This window comes from Octodon degus, unplaced genomic scaffold (assembly GCF_000260255.1).
Source record: "Octodon degus isolate 3935 unplaced genomic scaffold, OctDeg1.0 scaffold00010, whole genome shotgun sequence".
In the NCBI taxonomy this organism is placed as follows: Eukaryota; Metazoa; Chordata; class Mammalia; order Rodentia; family Octodontidae; genus Octodon; species Octodon degus.
The window spans coordinates 7,852,929-7,865,478 of record NW_004524586.1 but is presented as its reverse complement, the minus strand read 5'-3'; the positions used below and the strand labels follow the sequence as shown (position 1 = coordinate 7,865,478).

The window sequence follows — 12,550 nt, the reverse complement described above, 5'->3', positions numbered from 1 at the left end:
ATTGCTATAATCGAGCTAATCAATATACTCATCATCTCACATACTTTTACCAATTCTTTATTTCCTCCACCTAGAAACATTTCATAATAGCACAAGTCGAAAAATACCCTCAAACAGTATAGAAAATGTGCTCAGTGTCTCACTCCCAGGGATAGGTTAAAAGTTACCATTATTCTTCTAGATGATTTGATAGATCTCCATATATTGATGCATTTTTAAAAATAAAAATTGACAGTGTGACCTATGTTATTCTATAACCCGCTGGCTCACTTAGTGGTGCCTTTTCACCTCACTAAATGTGTTTCATCATGATCTCATAATGATGCATTCATCTTCCTCTCCCTCATCTCCCTACAACCCTCCTTTACAACTCCCTCCCTTCCCTCTTCTTATTCTCCTCTTATCCAGTAATAATCTCCCTTTTACTTTCATTTTTGTAAGATTCCACCAATTAGGGAAAACACAAGATATTTGCCTGTATGACTCTGGTTTATTTTTTCTAACATGGCCATATCCTGCTGACGCACCATGTTTTCCTGAAAATAAGACCTGCCTAGGAAACAAATCTAGCCTAATTATATTGCAGTGCAGTAGAGCTCATTTTCATGGTATGTCTCTTCTAAAATTATGCCAGAACTTGTTTTCTGAGTAGGTCTTATTTTCAAGAAAATGGAGATGGAATAATTTTATTCTTCTTTACAGCTGAATAATACTCCATTATGTGTATAGACCACATCTTTTTATCTATTATTCTGTGATGGGCACCTATGTTGGTCTATATTTTGGCTATTGTGTATCGTGCTGCAGTAAACATGGGAATCCATGTAGTACTCTAACTTTTAACTCCTTCAGTTATACACTAAGGAGCAGTACAGCTGGGTTACATGACAGCTCTATTTTTCGTTTTGTGAGGAGCCTCCTTACTGATTTACATAGTGGCTACCTTAATTCACATTCCTGCCACATGTGGGGAAAACCCCCCACTGCATTCTCCCCATCATTTGCTTTCTCCCATCCAAGTACTAACCAGGCCCGACCCTGCTTAGCTTCCGAGATCAGACGAGATCGGGCGTGTTCAGGGTGGTATGGCCGTAGACAATCATTTGCTTTCTGTATCCTTGATGATGCCTTTCTGAATGGGGTGAGAGAGCATTACAGTATCATTTTTATTTGCATTTCCCTGATGGCCGATGATACTGGCAGGCTTAGTGATGCATGTCTGCAAACCCAACACTCTGGGAGGCTGAGGCGGATGATTGCCAGTTTATGCCCACCCTGGAGAATTCAGTAATTTAGTGAGGTCCTGTCTCAAAATAAAAAATAAAACAGTCAATTTATAATTTAAAGTCTGGGGGTGCAGCTTATCACAAAGGTCCTGGGTTCAATTCCAAGTGTCATACACACAAAAAGAGTAAGATTTTGAACATTTTTCCATGTACTTGTTGGCCATATGTAATTCTTTGGGTTTCTCATTTTGTTACTTGATTCTTTTAGTGTTAAGTTTTAAAATTCCTCATATATTCATTGTCTGTCAAAGAGGAGCTAGAAAATTAAGACAACACTGAGATTCCAGCTCACTCCAGAAAGAATGGCCATCGAGAGACCAGCCAGTAGCAAACGCTAATGAGGCAGTGGGGGAAGGGAGGCCCTCTGCACTGTTGGTGGTAGTATAAACTGGCACCACCATTATGGAAATCTGTATGGAGACTCCTAGAGATTCCTTTTGACCCAGCTATTCCTTTTCTAAGCATCTTCCTGAAGGAGTTAAAAGCATCACACCACAGCGATACGTGCACCCACATTTATGCCAGCATAATTTATAATGGCCAAATCTTGGGGAAAGCCTGTCTGCCTGTGAGCAGATGAATGGATAAAGAAAACGTGGTATTTATATATAATGGAGTACTAATCCTGCCAGAAGCAGGAGTCATTTGTCGCTAAATGGATGTATCTCAAGACCATAATTTTCAGTGTGACCATAAATCACACACACAAGGAGCAAAATACAGGATGGATGCTGGAAAAAGGAAGAATGTTCAAATGGGAAAGGAGGGGGAGGGGAAGAGAAGGAAGGGAAAAGTGATTTAAAAAACAAAAGAATAGAAGGAAAAATGGAAACAAAGCTTTTATAAATGAGGAAAGGAAAAAAGATTGAAGGGAGGGGACAGAAAAAGAAGAATTAAGATATATAATGTACAGGTACAAATTCCCTGTAATGGATGTGATTACTATGGATGGTAAATATGTGCTAAACAATTTTTTAAAAATAAGAGCTAGAAAAGATTTTCACACATTGTGTAGGCTGTCTTATCCCTCTATTAGTTGTTTCTCTTGCTTTGTTGATTCCTGCTATTATTTCTTCTATAGCCATTGAGTTTCGTTTTGTTGTTTGAACAGGTCTTTGTTGCGTGAAGTGTCGTATGAGAATTCCCAGCATCTGTAGGGTGATTGGCATCAACTGTGCAGTCCAACTATGGATCTTATTCCTAGGTTAATTTGCAAAAAGTATTTGAATTTGTAGATGTGGTAATAAGGCATATGAAATTCTCTTCTGAACTGGGTATTGTGAAGAGGCTTGACCTTAAAATTTTAACTGATAGCAACATATCAAAATACCCTTCATATAGCTTATTATTATTATTATTATCATATTAAAACTAATTGGTAGGGCTGGCCAAATAGCTTAGTGGATTAAAGCGCCTGCAAGCAGGCTCAGGAGCCGGGGTTCTATCCCCAGGCCTACCATGCCGGCCCTCCCCCTGGGGCACGCTGAGACAGTGATTGAGACTGGGCGTGGTGGCACATGCCCGTAATCCCAGCTCTTGGGAGGCTGTAAATAGGAGGATCACTACAAGTCCAATCTAATAGTAAGGCCCTGAACACCCTGTAGATCCTTCCCTAAAATACAAAACACACACACACACACACGCACGCACACACGCACACACACGCACGCACGCATTGGCCCCATCTCTCTCCATTCTGTTTTCCTACGCATGTACTCCAGCCCCAGAACAATTCCAGTCTCTCATCTCTGTGTTTGTGCGCTGATGATAAACGCCGCTAGAGAAATTCTTACAATGATTAGACTGGCCTCCCTTTAAACCACCACTTATAAGCCTCAAGGAAAATCTCAATCCACATGTTCCTCCAGCTCGCTTTTCCCCTCCTCACTGTTCCCACAGACACTTTCATCCTATTTCCACTGTGCTACTGGAGGTTGGAGAAGACGAGGAGAGGTGAACCCAGGGGCCTCTTTAAGAGCTGCCTGTCGCCCGCCTCTCCAGCTCCTTCAGGACAGATCCGCTGCCGGGCAGCTGGCCCCTGACAGGTAGCCCTCAGCTGCACTGCAGTGGTGCCAACACCTCCGTGTTCCTGTTCCCCTGGGAGCAGTAGCAACCTTCTGCTACAGATGGTGACTGAGGTGGCTTGCTGTCCCTGCTTAGACCTTTCAGTGTTTCCAGCCCCTTAAATCTGGGTTAGGTTTTCTCTGTTTTAAATATTGAGAGAGAAACTTGTCCAAAAAGGTCTTTGACTGATAAACTCACTCTTCAAAAAGTCATTCCTGGGAACACACAACTGTCCTTCAAGGCCCCTTGTCGCTGCCTAAAGACACATCCCTGTCAATTACAATCTAATGATTCTTTTCCCTTATTGTCAAACTCTCCCACCAGAACATCCCAGTGCCTGAATCCCAATTACAAACCTACCTTGAGAAATAATCAAAGATAAAGAAAATAATTTATAGGTGGTAATATTCACAATGCTATCATTTCTAGGATCCTACTTGGTGTATAGAAGGAGATCAATGAACATTCATTAGATAGAAGAATTAATATCAAAAAAACTTGGAAATATCCAAATGTCCAGTTTAATGATTAAATAAACATTTTCACCAAATACATACTTATCTTTTGCATTAAAGATGGTATAAAAATGGTCCTAAAATCAAGTAGATGATTGCTACAACAGCTAACATGTATGAGTACTTTTTATTTGCCAGGTACCCTACCAAGAAGCTTTTATACATTGTCATGTTTAGTCAACACAATGGTGCTATGAAAATGCTATTCTTCAGGCGAAGTTGTTTGGGCACTAAAACATAACTTAAGCTGCATCTTGCATTTCTGCACACGTATACCTCATTTAAATAGGTGTAATTGCCCCATACAAGGGTACAGCAGATAGCAAAACCTTCAGTTGTCCTATGAGTAAGCGGTATCTCTGGTATTTATGGGTTAATCTGTTTGGAAACTAAAGAACAGTGGGCCACATTAACAACTCTAAAGTTCCAGCATCTCTACTAGGAAATATTCACCAATATGGGCTATGCTGAGATGAAGTAGCTGGCAAAACTGCTACCCAGGCTGGGGAGATGGCTCAGTAGAATAAGCGCTTCCCAGGTGAGTGCAAGGGCCCGAGTTCAATCCCCGGTTCCACAAAAAACAAAAACAAAAAGAAAAAACCCTGCTACCCACATTGGTGCAGTCTGACTAATTAATGGAGACTGGCTGAAGCTGTGCTCAGTCTATGGCTAAAGAAAGCACCACTTACTACTGGAGACGCTGATGATGTAGTTTCAGATCTAGCGGAGAATTTTGATAAGGCTTCTATGAATATGGAAAACTGAAATGAGTCAACTTATGAACAATATATAACTTGAAGTCACTAAGAGCTGCTATTTCTATTAAAACTGCTTTAAAAAATTTTGTTTATAGGGCTGGCCAAATAGCTCAGCAGACTAAAGCTCCTGCTTAGGCAGAGCTCAGCAGCCGGGGTTCAATCCCCAGCCTGCCATGCCAGCCCCCACGACACACTAAGATGGCCATTGAGACTGCGTGTGGTGGCGCACCCTGGTAATCCCAGCACTTGGGAGGCTGAAATCAAGAGAATCACTACAAGTTTAATATACATAATGAGACCCTGTAGACCCTGTACTAAATACATAAAAATAAAATAAAATTTGGAAAAAAAGAAAATAGCTTTAGAAAAACTTGGACTCTAGATACAAAACACTGTTTCGTTCTTTGTTTCTTTTCCTAGGACTCATTTTCAGTCATGGAGAGAGATGGAAGTGCATGCGACGCTTCTCCCTCATGACCCTGAGGAACTTTGGGATGGGGAAGAGAACCATTGAGGAGAGAGTCCAGGAGGAAGCCCGCTGCCTCGTGAAGGAGCTGAGGAAAACAGCAGGTAAATTCCACTAGCTGTCCCCTTGGAGACAAAGGCCCTTTCTATACACATCGCCCCATCCGGCTCCTCTGAGAGTCACTGTGACCCAGGACGTGCCCTCTTCATCAGGGAGCTGGGGAGGAATAAGAGGGGGAGCAAAATGATTTCCAAAGCTACTGCCACTCTGGAGTGCTTGTGTCTGCATGCGTTTTCCAACCTTCACACTCACTAGATGTGTATATTTGGACAAATTGCTTAACTTTTTAGAACACGTTTTCTTCAGCTGAAAAATTGGGCTAAAACCCAAACTCAAAATCAAGATGAAATAATACAATATGTGAAGCAGTTACACGGAATCCAACATAATATAAATGCTCTAGATTGTTATTGCTATTGTTACTATTAATAATTCAGTATTCTATAATAACATGTTATCAGAATAGCATAATATAGAGCATATAGTATCACCTGCTACAACACTAATCATATGTTAATAGTGTATATACTCTAAATATTAATGTAAATAATATTATTTCAAGATACCTACATTCTATTTTAAGGAAATGTAGAGGAAAATAAACTGTATGTATAAGTCTTACAAGAGGGAAGCTTGGTTCTTGAAATTCTAATGCAGGATGATTAAAATTCTCAGTATTATGGTTGTACTTTCCTCGTATCAGGTCAGCCCTTTGACCCCACCTTCGTCTTTTCCTGTGCTCCTTGCAATGTGATCTGTTCCATCCTCTTTAATGAGCATTTCCAATACAAGGATAAGAAATTCCTCACGCTCATGGATCTGTTAAATGAAAATTTTAAGGAAGTAAACTCTCGATGGTGCCAGGTAAGGCCGAGGCTGTCTGTGTCTACGGCTGCTCTCTTTGGTCCCTGGTTCCTAATGCAGAATAAAGGGCTGTGAGTTCCCCAGCCTGTCCAAGAGCAAAGCGCCAGCACGAGCATGGCTCCATCCCTTTGACGTGCTGCACGGGCAAGTGCTCTGGCACCTAAGCCAGCCTCCAGGGAAGCTGTGTGCCCTGACCGGTTTACTCGCATGGAAGAAAATGGAGTGGCCTGAGTGTGTAGCTCAGTGGCAAAGCACTTGCCTGGCATGTGTGACACCCTCGATTTGGGTCCCAGCAAGTCAAGAGATAAGAGACAGAGCCATAGACAGTTGTCGAGGTTTTCCATCCCTCTGCAATCTTCTCCCTTCTCTGACTCTGACGTTGATAACGGTGGGAAGAGGCCGGCTAGATAGCTCAGCAGATTAAAGTGCCCGCTTAGGCAGACGCGGAGATTGAGGTTCAATCCCTGTCACCCTGCTGTGCCGCCCCGCCCCTGGGTCATGCTGAGCCGGTGACTGAGACTGGGCATGTTGGCGCGTGCCTATAATCCCAGTGCTTGGGCGGCTGAAAACAGGAGAATCACTAGGAGTCTGATCTATGCAGTGAGACCGTGTAGGCCCTGTACTGAATACATAAAATAATAACAATACATAAATAAAGGTGGGAGGAGCAAGGTGATGGGCAAGGGATGCTCTTCTGTGAATAATGATCACCTTCTGTCCTAAGCAGACCACTCAGAAACCACCCTCTCCTCCCACCTGAGTGTCTGGTGTTGGGAGGGGGGTCCTTATTTGTTTGTTTCCATTTTTAGATATACAATCTTTGGCCAATACTAATGAAGCTTCTCCCTGGAAAGTACAAAGTATTCTCAAAAAGACTTTATGATGTTCAAAATTTCATTCTGGAAAAGGTGAAGGAGCACCAAGCGTCCTTGGACCCTGCTAACCCGCGTGACTATATCGACTGTTTCCTCAGCAAGATGGAGCAGGTACTATGCATGCCAGACGGCCTCTTTCTGATACTATATTTTATCACTCTGAAAATGCAGAAAAGTTTGATCATACGATGTAGGTGATCATTGGTATTTTGGTAGTTTATGGCCATGGGATCTACCACTATCCTTCAATGGAGATTCAAAAATAGTCTCAAGGTCTTCTTTTTCCTTTATATTTCTATTACTTTCTATATTTGGACATTGATATCTATGTGTCCTCAATACATATTTAAGATAGCTAAATATGCATTTATTTTGCAATTTTTAAATACGTAATTACCTTGAGTAGATAAAATAGATAAATTTCTCTACATACCATTTACACTCACGTAGCCATGTTTGCCACAGTGCCTTCCAGAGACCATGTCAGAGACCAATACATTATTAAAAACTTGATTATGTTTTTACAAAGTGGATTGAAACCTACAGTAAATATCAAAATCTTTAAAATTTATTAAAATAAAAGAAACACAGCCATTCATTTCCCTCAAAACTCCCCCGCACTTTGAACGTATTCACCCCTCATTCCCACCGCTTTTCGAAGCAGTTCTGAAAGTCCCTTTTCATATTTCTGTCGCACCATCGTGGCCCTCGTTGTCCTGAATCATTTCATTGTCTCGTCGTCCCTAATCAGTTCATAGCATTTACCTTTCATGATCATTTCGGTTTGGAGAAGAGCCGGAAGTCACGTGGCTCTAGACCTCACGAGTATGATGGGTGAGGACACACCACAGTGTTTTTAGAGCCTTCGCACTTGGAAGCAGTATTCTTTTACCATAAACTCATAAAAACACTCAGGAAAGAGGACTTCGAGAACTGCTTCAGAATGTGGCGAGAATGATGGAATAAGAATGACTGACACCGAGGAAATATTTTGAGGGGAATGAATGGCAATGAGGTGGTGTTGGTTTTTTTTTTTACTATAATAAATAGTTTTAGTTGTAAAATTTACCATATTTTGAAGACCCTTTATACATAGAAATAAATTTGTTGTTTGAAATTGGTCTAGATGAGGATTCTAAAGTAAATACACTACAAATATCCTCTGAGTAGTATCGAGCATAGAGAATAGCAGCTATAGCAGACCCACACATGCACAGAATGCCACTGAATGCAAAAATGCCAGCATCGCAGGAACCTGCACGTTAAATATACGAGTACATATTACAACTAAAAATCTGAAAATTATGCTTTGAGCCCTGAGATGATCAACATTCATGTAAAGGACCCAAAATACGTACAAATGAAATGAAAATCCCACTCATCAGTGTCATAAGCATGCAGATTAGAGCACACAGTGATAACCTGTGATACTATCCTCCATGGGGATTGTCTTCCTGGAAACAGGCCAAGGAGAAAATACCGATGTCCCTTTCACTTTTCACAAACTTCTCTAGAATCAGGTGAACCAATTTAACTTATTCTACTTTGTAAGGAAGTCCATGGAAACACCCTATTTATTCTAATTGAATAGTGAAAGAACCAGCCAGGTATTTCTCTGGGAAAGAAAAGAAAAACCACCAGGCTAGTCATTGGTTCAATCATTCAGAATGATTGCTGACTCTGTTCCCTCAGATTTGCTGGATAAAGGGAATAAGACAATGAACAAATGCATACCCTGCAGTCTTCTTTCACAGCATTTCCACTGTTTAGTGAAATATTTATTTCATTTACTTTTGTAGTCACTGCTGCCGTAAAAGGGCTGGGGCGGTGCTGAGTTTCAGTGGTTTGGATCGCAAGCAACTAGCATGATGGTTGAGCTGTTGTAAAGACTCTTCAAATAAATTTACTACTTAAGTAGTAGTGATATGTCCTTTGTCTTAATAAAGCTAATAGTCTCGTGCAAAGATCACAAAAACAAGCAGCAACAAATTTGTAACACACAGAACCAACCTGGGTACAGGAGCTCGCACCTAGGTCCCAGCTACGCTTGAGCCCGAGGTAGCAGAATCGCTTGAGCCCAGGAGTTTGAATCCAGGCTGGAGAAGAAAGCGAGACCAAGCCTACAAGCAGCTAACAATGAAGCACTGCCAAGGGAAATGGTAGTTGCTCTGGGAGAATATGGCGGCAGCACCAGTGCCAGTCTCCTGGGAGTCAGTGACTTGTAACTAAGGCTGGCTGGACAGCTTCCTGCATAGGTAACAGCTGAGCTGCGAGCTGAAGAACGAATGTAGATTACGGATGTGAAGGTTCCAAAGAAAAGTATATCAAGCAGGAAACAAAGTGTGCAGCATCCTGCAGCAGAAGGCGCCGTGAAATTATGAGGGGAAGGAAGAAAGGCTGAGGCAAGAGAAACGCTGAAGCATCGGGGAGTCAGCTGAGGGTGGGCGTTAAGAGAAACAAATTGATTTGAAAACTTAGGGAAGCAAAATCTCTTAGGAATACCAGCAGTATGGGCAGTGAGTTAGGAAATCTAAGAGATGAGCTGATAGGTCCCTGCTTCTGTAAGTGGACGGCACCAACTCAGGGGACACCCGGCAGAGACCAGTGCCAGTTGGCACTATGCATGCTTAGCTCTTGAGGCCCACCGAAGTAGGCTGCAAATAAAGCCAAAAGGAAAGTTGAAGCCAGGTGTGTTGGCACACTCCTACAGTACCAGCTACTTGGGAGATGAAGGTAAGAGGATCACTTGAGCCCAGGGATTCTAGACCACCTGGACAACACAGTGGGACCCTGTGTCAAAAAAAAAAAAAAAAGGACTATCTAGACTTTACACCATTCATTCTTCTCATCTTTGCTCTATTTCTGTTTCTCTAGAAGATAGCTATCAATAGAAGATGGATAGAAACTTCTTAAATGTTCCTTTGTCCTACAGGTTTCGTTCTATTTCCTTTAAATATTAGATCTCTATACCCTTACTACATAAAAGATATGGGTTGTGTTAAGAACTAAATAAAACAGTAAAATCCATCCTACTTTGTTAAATTATAGAGTTAAAACATCAACAAAATGCATTTTGATATTTCTGTCTTCTCAAATTTCTTTGCCATCAAAGATTCTTAGCCAGGTGAGGGGGTGCACACCTGCAATCCCAGCATTGGAGAGGCTGAGGCAGGAGAATTGCAGTGAGTCTGAGGCTCATATGCACTACATAAGTTAGTTCAAGGCCAGTTTGTACTGCGTGATGAGACCCTGTCTCAAAAAATGGTTTTCAATCACATTTGATTGGTACATTTTAGATATACACAATTGTCACATTCCTTATAGAGAATTTGTACCTGTACATTATATAAGTCGATTCTTGTTTTTCCCCATTCCGCTATACTCCTTTCAACCCCTCCTTTCCTCCCCATTTACAAAAGCTTTGCTTCAATTTTACTTTTATCCTTCCCTTTTTTTTACTTTTCCCTTCTTTCCTTTCCTCCTCCCCCTCCTTTATTCCCCTCCCCATTTGTACATTTTCTGCCTACTTCACAGCACCTGTTATACATTTTGATCCCTACTTGTACTTTCAGCATCTCACATCAGAGAAACAATGTGGTATTTACACATGTGTGTCCAATTTGTTTCACTTGAGAGTATGGCTTCAAGGTCCATCCATTCACCTAGAAATGTCTCAAGCCTCCCCTTTATGGCAGAGTAGTACTCCATTGTATAAAAGAAATATATATTCTTTATCCATTCACCAGTTAATGGGCATTTGGACTGCTTCCAAGATTTGGCTGTTGCAAAATGAGCCACTATAAATATGGGTGCGCAGCTGGGCATGGTAGCACACACCTGTAGTCTCAGCACTCTGAGAGGCTGAGGCAGGAGGAACATTGCAGGTTTGAGACCAGCCTGGGCTATAAAGTGAGCCCATAGCCAGCCTGAACTGCGTAACAAGACCCTATCGCAAAAAGATTTTTTAAAAATGGGTGTGCATATATTGCTGTTGTATGATGCTTTTGATTCTGGGGGAAGGGAGCAACGAGGGGAATAACTGGCTTAAATGGAAATGCTAGTCATATTTTTGAGGGAGCTCCACACTGATTGTTCCCAGTAGTTGCACCAGTCCACCTTCCACCAACAGTGAAGAAGAGTGGTATTTTTCTCCACAGCCCCTCCAGCATTTGTTATTGATTTTTTAATAATAGTCATTCTTTCTGGAGTAAGATGGAATTTTAGTTGTTTTAGTTGTCATCTCTTAAATGATTAGTTATATTGAACATTTTTTTCATATATTTATTTTCTTTTCATGTTTTTGCACCTGAGAAGTGTGTGTTCATCTCAGATGCCCATTTTTGGGTTTGGTCTTTCCAATATGGAAGAGATCTGATTTTTTTTTTTTTTTGCTTTTTTATATATTCTCAATAGTAATCTTTTGTCTGAAGAATTGCTGGCAAAAAATATTTGCCTACCCTACATGGTGTCTCTTCATTCTGTTGATAGCTTTTCTTGCTGTGCAAAAGCTATTTAACAAGATGATATCCCTGTTGTTGGATCTTGGTGATAGTTCCTCTGAAACTGGGGTTCTGATCATAAAGCCTTTGCCTATGCCAATCTCAAGAGTTCTACCTTTTCTGTCTTCCAGCTGATTTAATGTTTCTTTTTTAATGTTTTGTTCCATTTTGATTTTAGCTTAGAGCACAGTAAAAGACATGGGTCTAATATTAATTTTCAGCATGTGCAAAGCCAGTTTACCCAGCACCGTTTATTAAAGAGACTATCTTTCTTCCAGTGAATGTGTTTGGCACTTTTGTCAAAGGTAAGGTGACTATGTCTGGAGTTGTTTCTAAATCTTCTCAACTATTCCTTTAATCCTCAAGTCTGGCTTTTTGCCGGTACTATGCTGTTTGTTTGTTTGTTTGTTTTTTATTCAAAGTAGCTTTGTAGTATAATTTCAAGTCAGGGATTGTGATGTCCCCTGCCTTTCCTTCGCTGCTCAGAATTGCCTTTATTACTCTAGGTCTCCTCTGGTTCCAAGTGAATTGTAGGACTGTTTTCTCTAATGCTATGAGATATGGATTCTACACATTTTTAAAACTAGGAACTGAACTCAGGATCTCATCCTTGCCAGGCACATGCTGTGCCACTGAGCTAAATTCCATGTGATAACCTACTGGAATTTTGATTGAAATTGCATTAAATCTGTGTAACAGCTTTAGATGTACAGCTATTTTCACTATATTGATTCTTCTTACCCAAAAGCAAGGGATATGTTTTTTTTTTTATTTTTAAAGAATAAAAAATGATAATTAAAAAAAGCAGCAGTAGAAATGATACACGATTTCACTAAACAAAGTAATAGCAATTCAACAGTGTTGCTGTATTACATGATGCTATGGACTGCCATATATAAACATGTAAAATTCATTTAAAGAAAAATAAAAAACAAAACAATAACGAAGAAGTTATAAGAAATTCAAAAGAAAAAAATCAGAGTAAAAAGAGAAAATTAAGCATTAACTGCTTCTTTCAAATACCAGCAAAAATTGACAATACAAATATCCAAACTATTCTTTTTTCCCATAATTTTATTGAGAAACAAATAGCAATGAGACAGTTTCAAACCAAATTGGTAGGACAGTTTCAATAATTAACACATTGCATACATTCTTCCTAG

The 12,550-nt window shown here is 40.5% G+C and overlaps 1 protein-coding gene across 1 annotated transcript in view; it reads left to right on the top strand.

The window, feature by feature from the left end:
- Positions 1–12,550, top strand: part of LOC101588020 (cytochrome P450 2C23-like) — a 63,886-nt gene that overhangs the window by 12,499 nt on the left and 38,837 nt on the right. Inside the window, exons 3-5 of the mRNA XM_004625546.2 lie at positions 5,044–5,193; positions 5,853–6,013; positions 6,823–6,999. Of these exons, the coding sequence (XP_004625603.1) occupies positions 5,044–5,193; positions 5,853–6,013; positions 6,823–6,999 (488 nt within the window). The remainder of the gene's footprint in view (positions 1–5,043; positions 5,194–5,852; positions 6,014–6,822; positions 7,000–12,550) is intronic.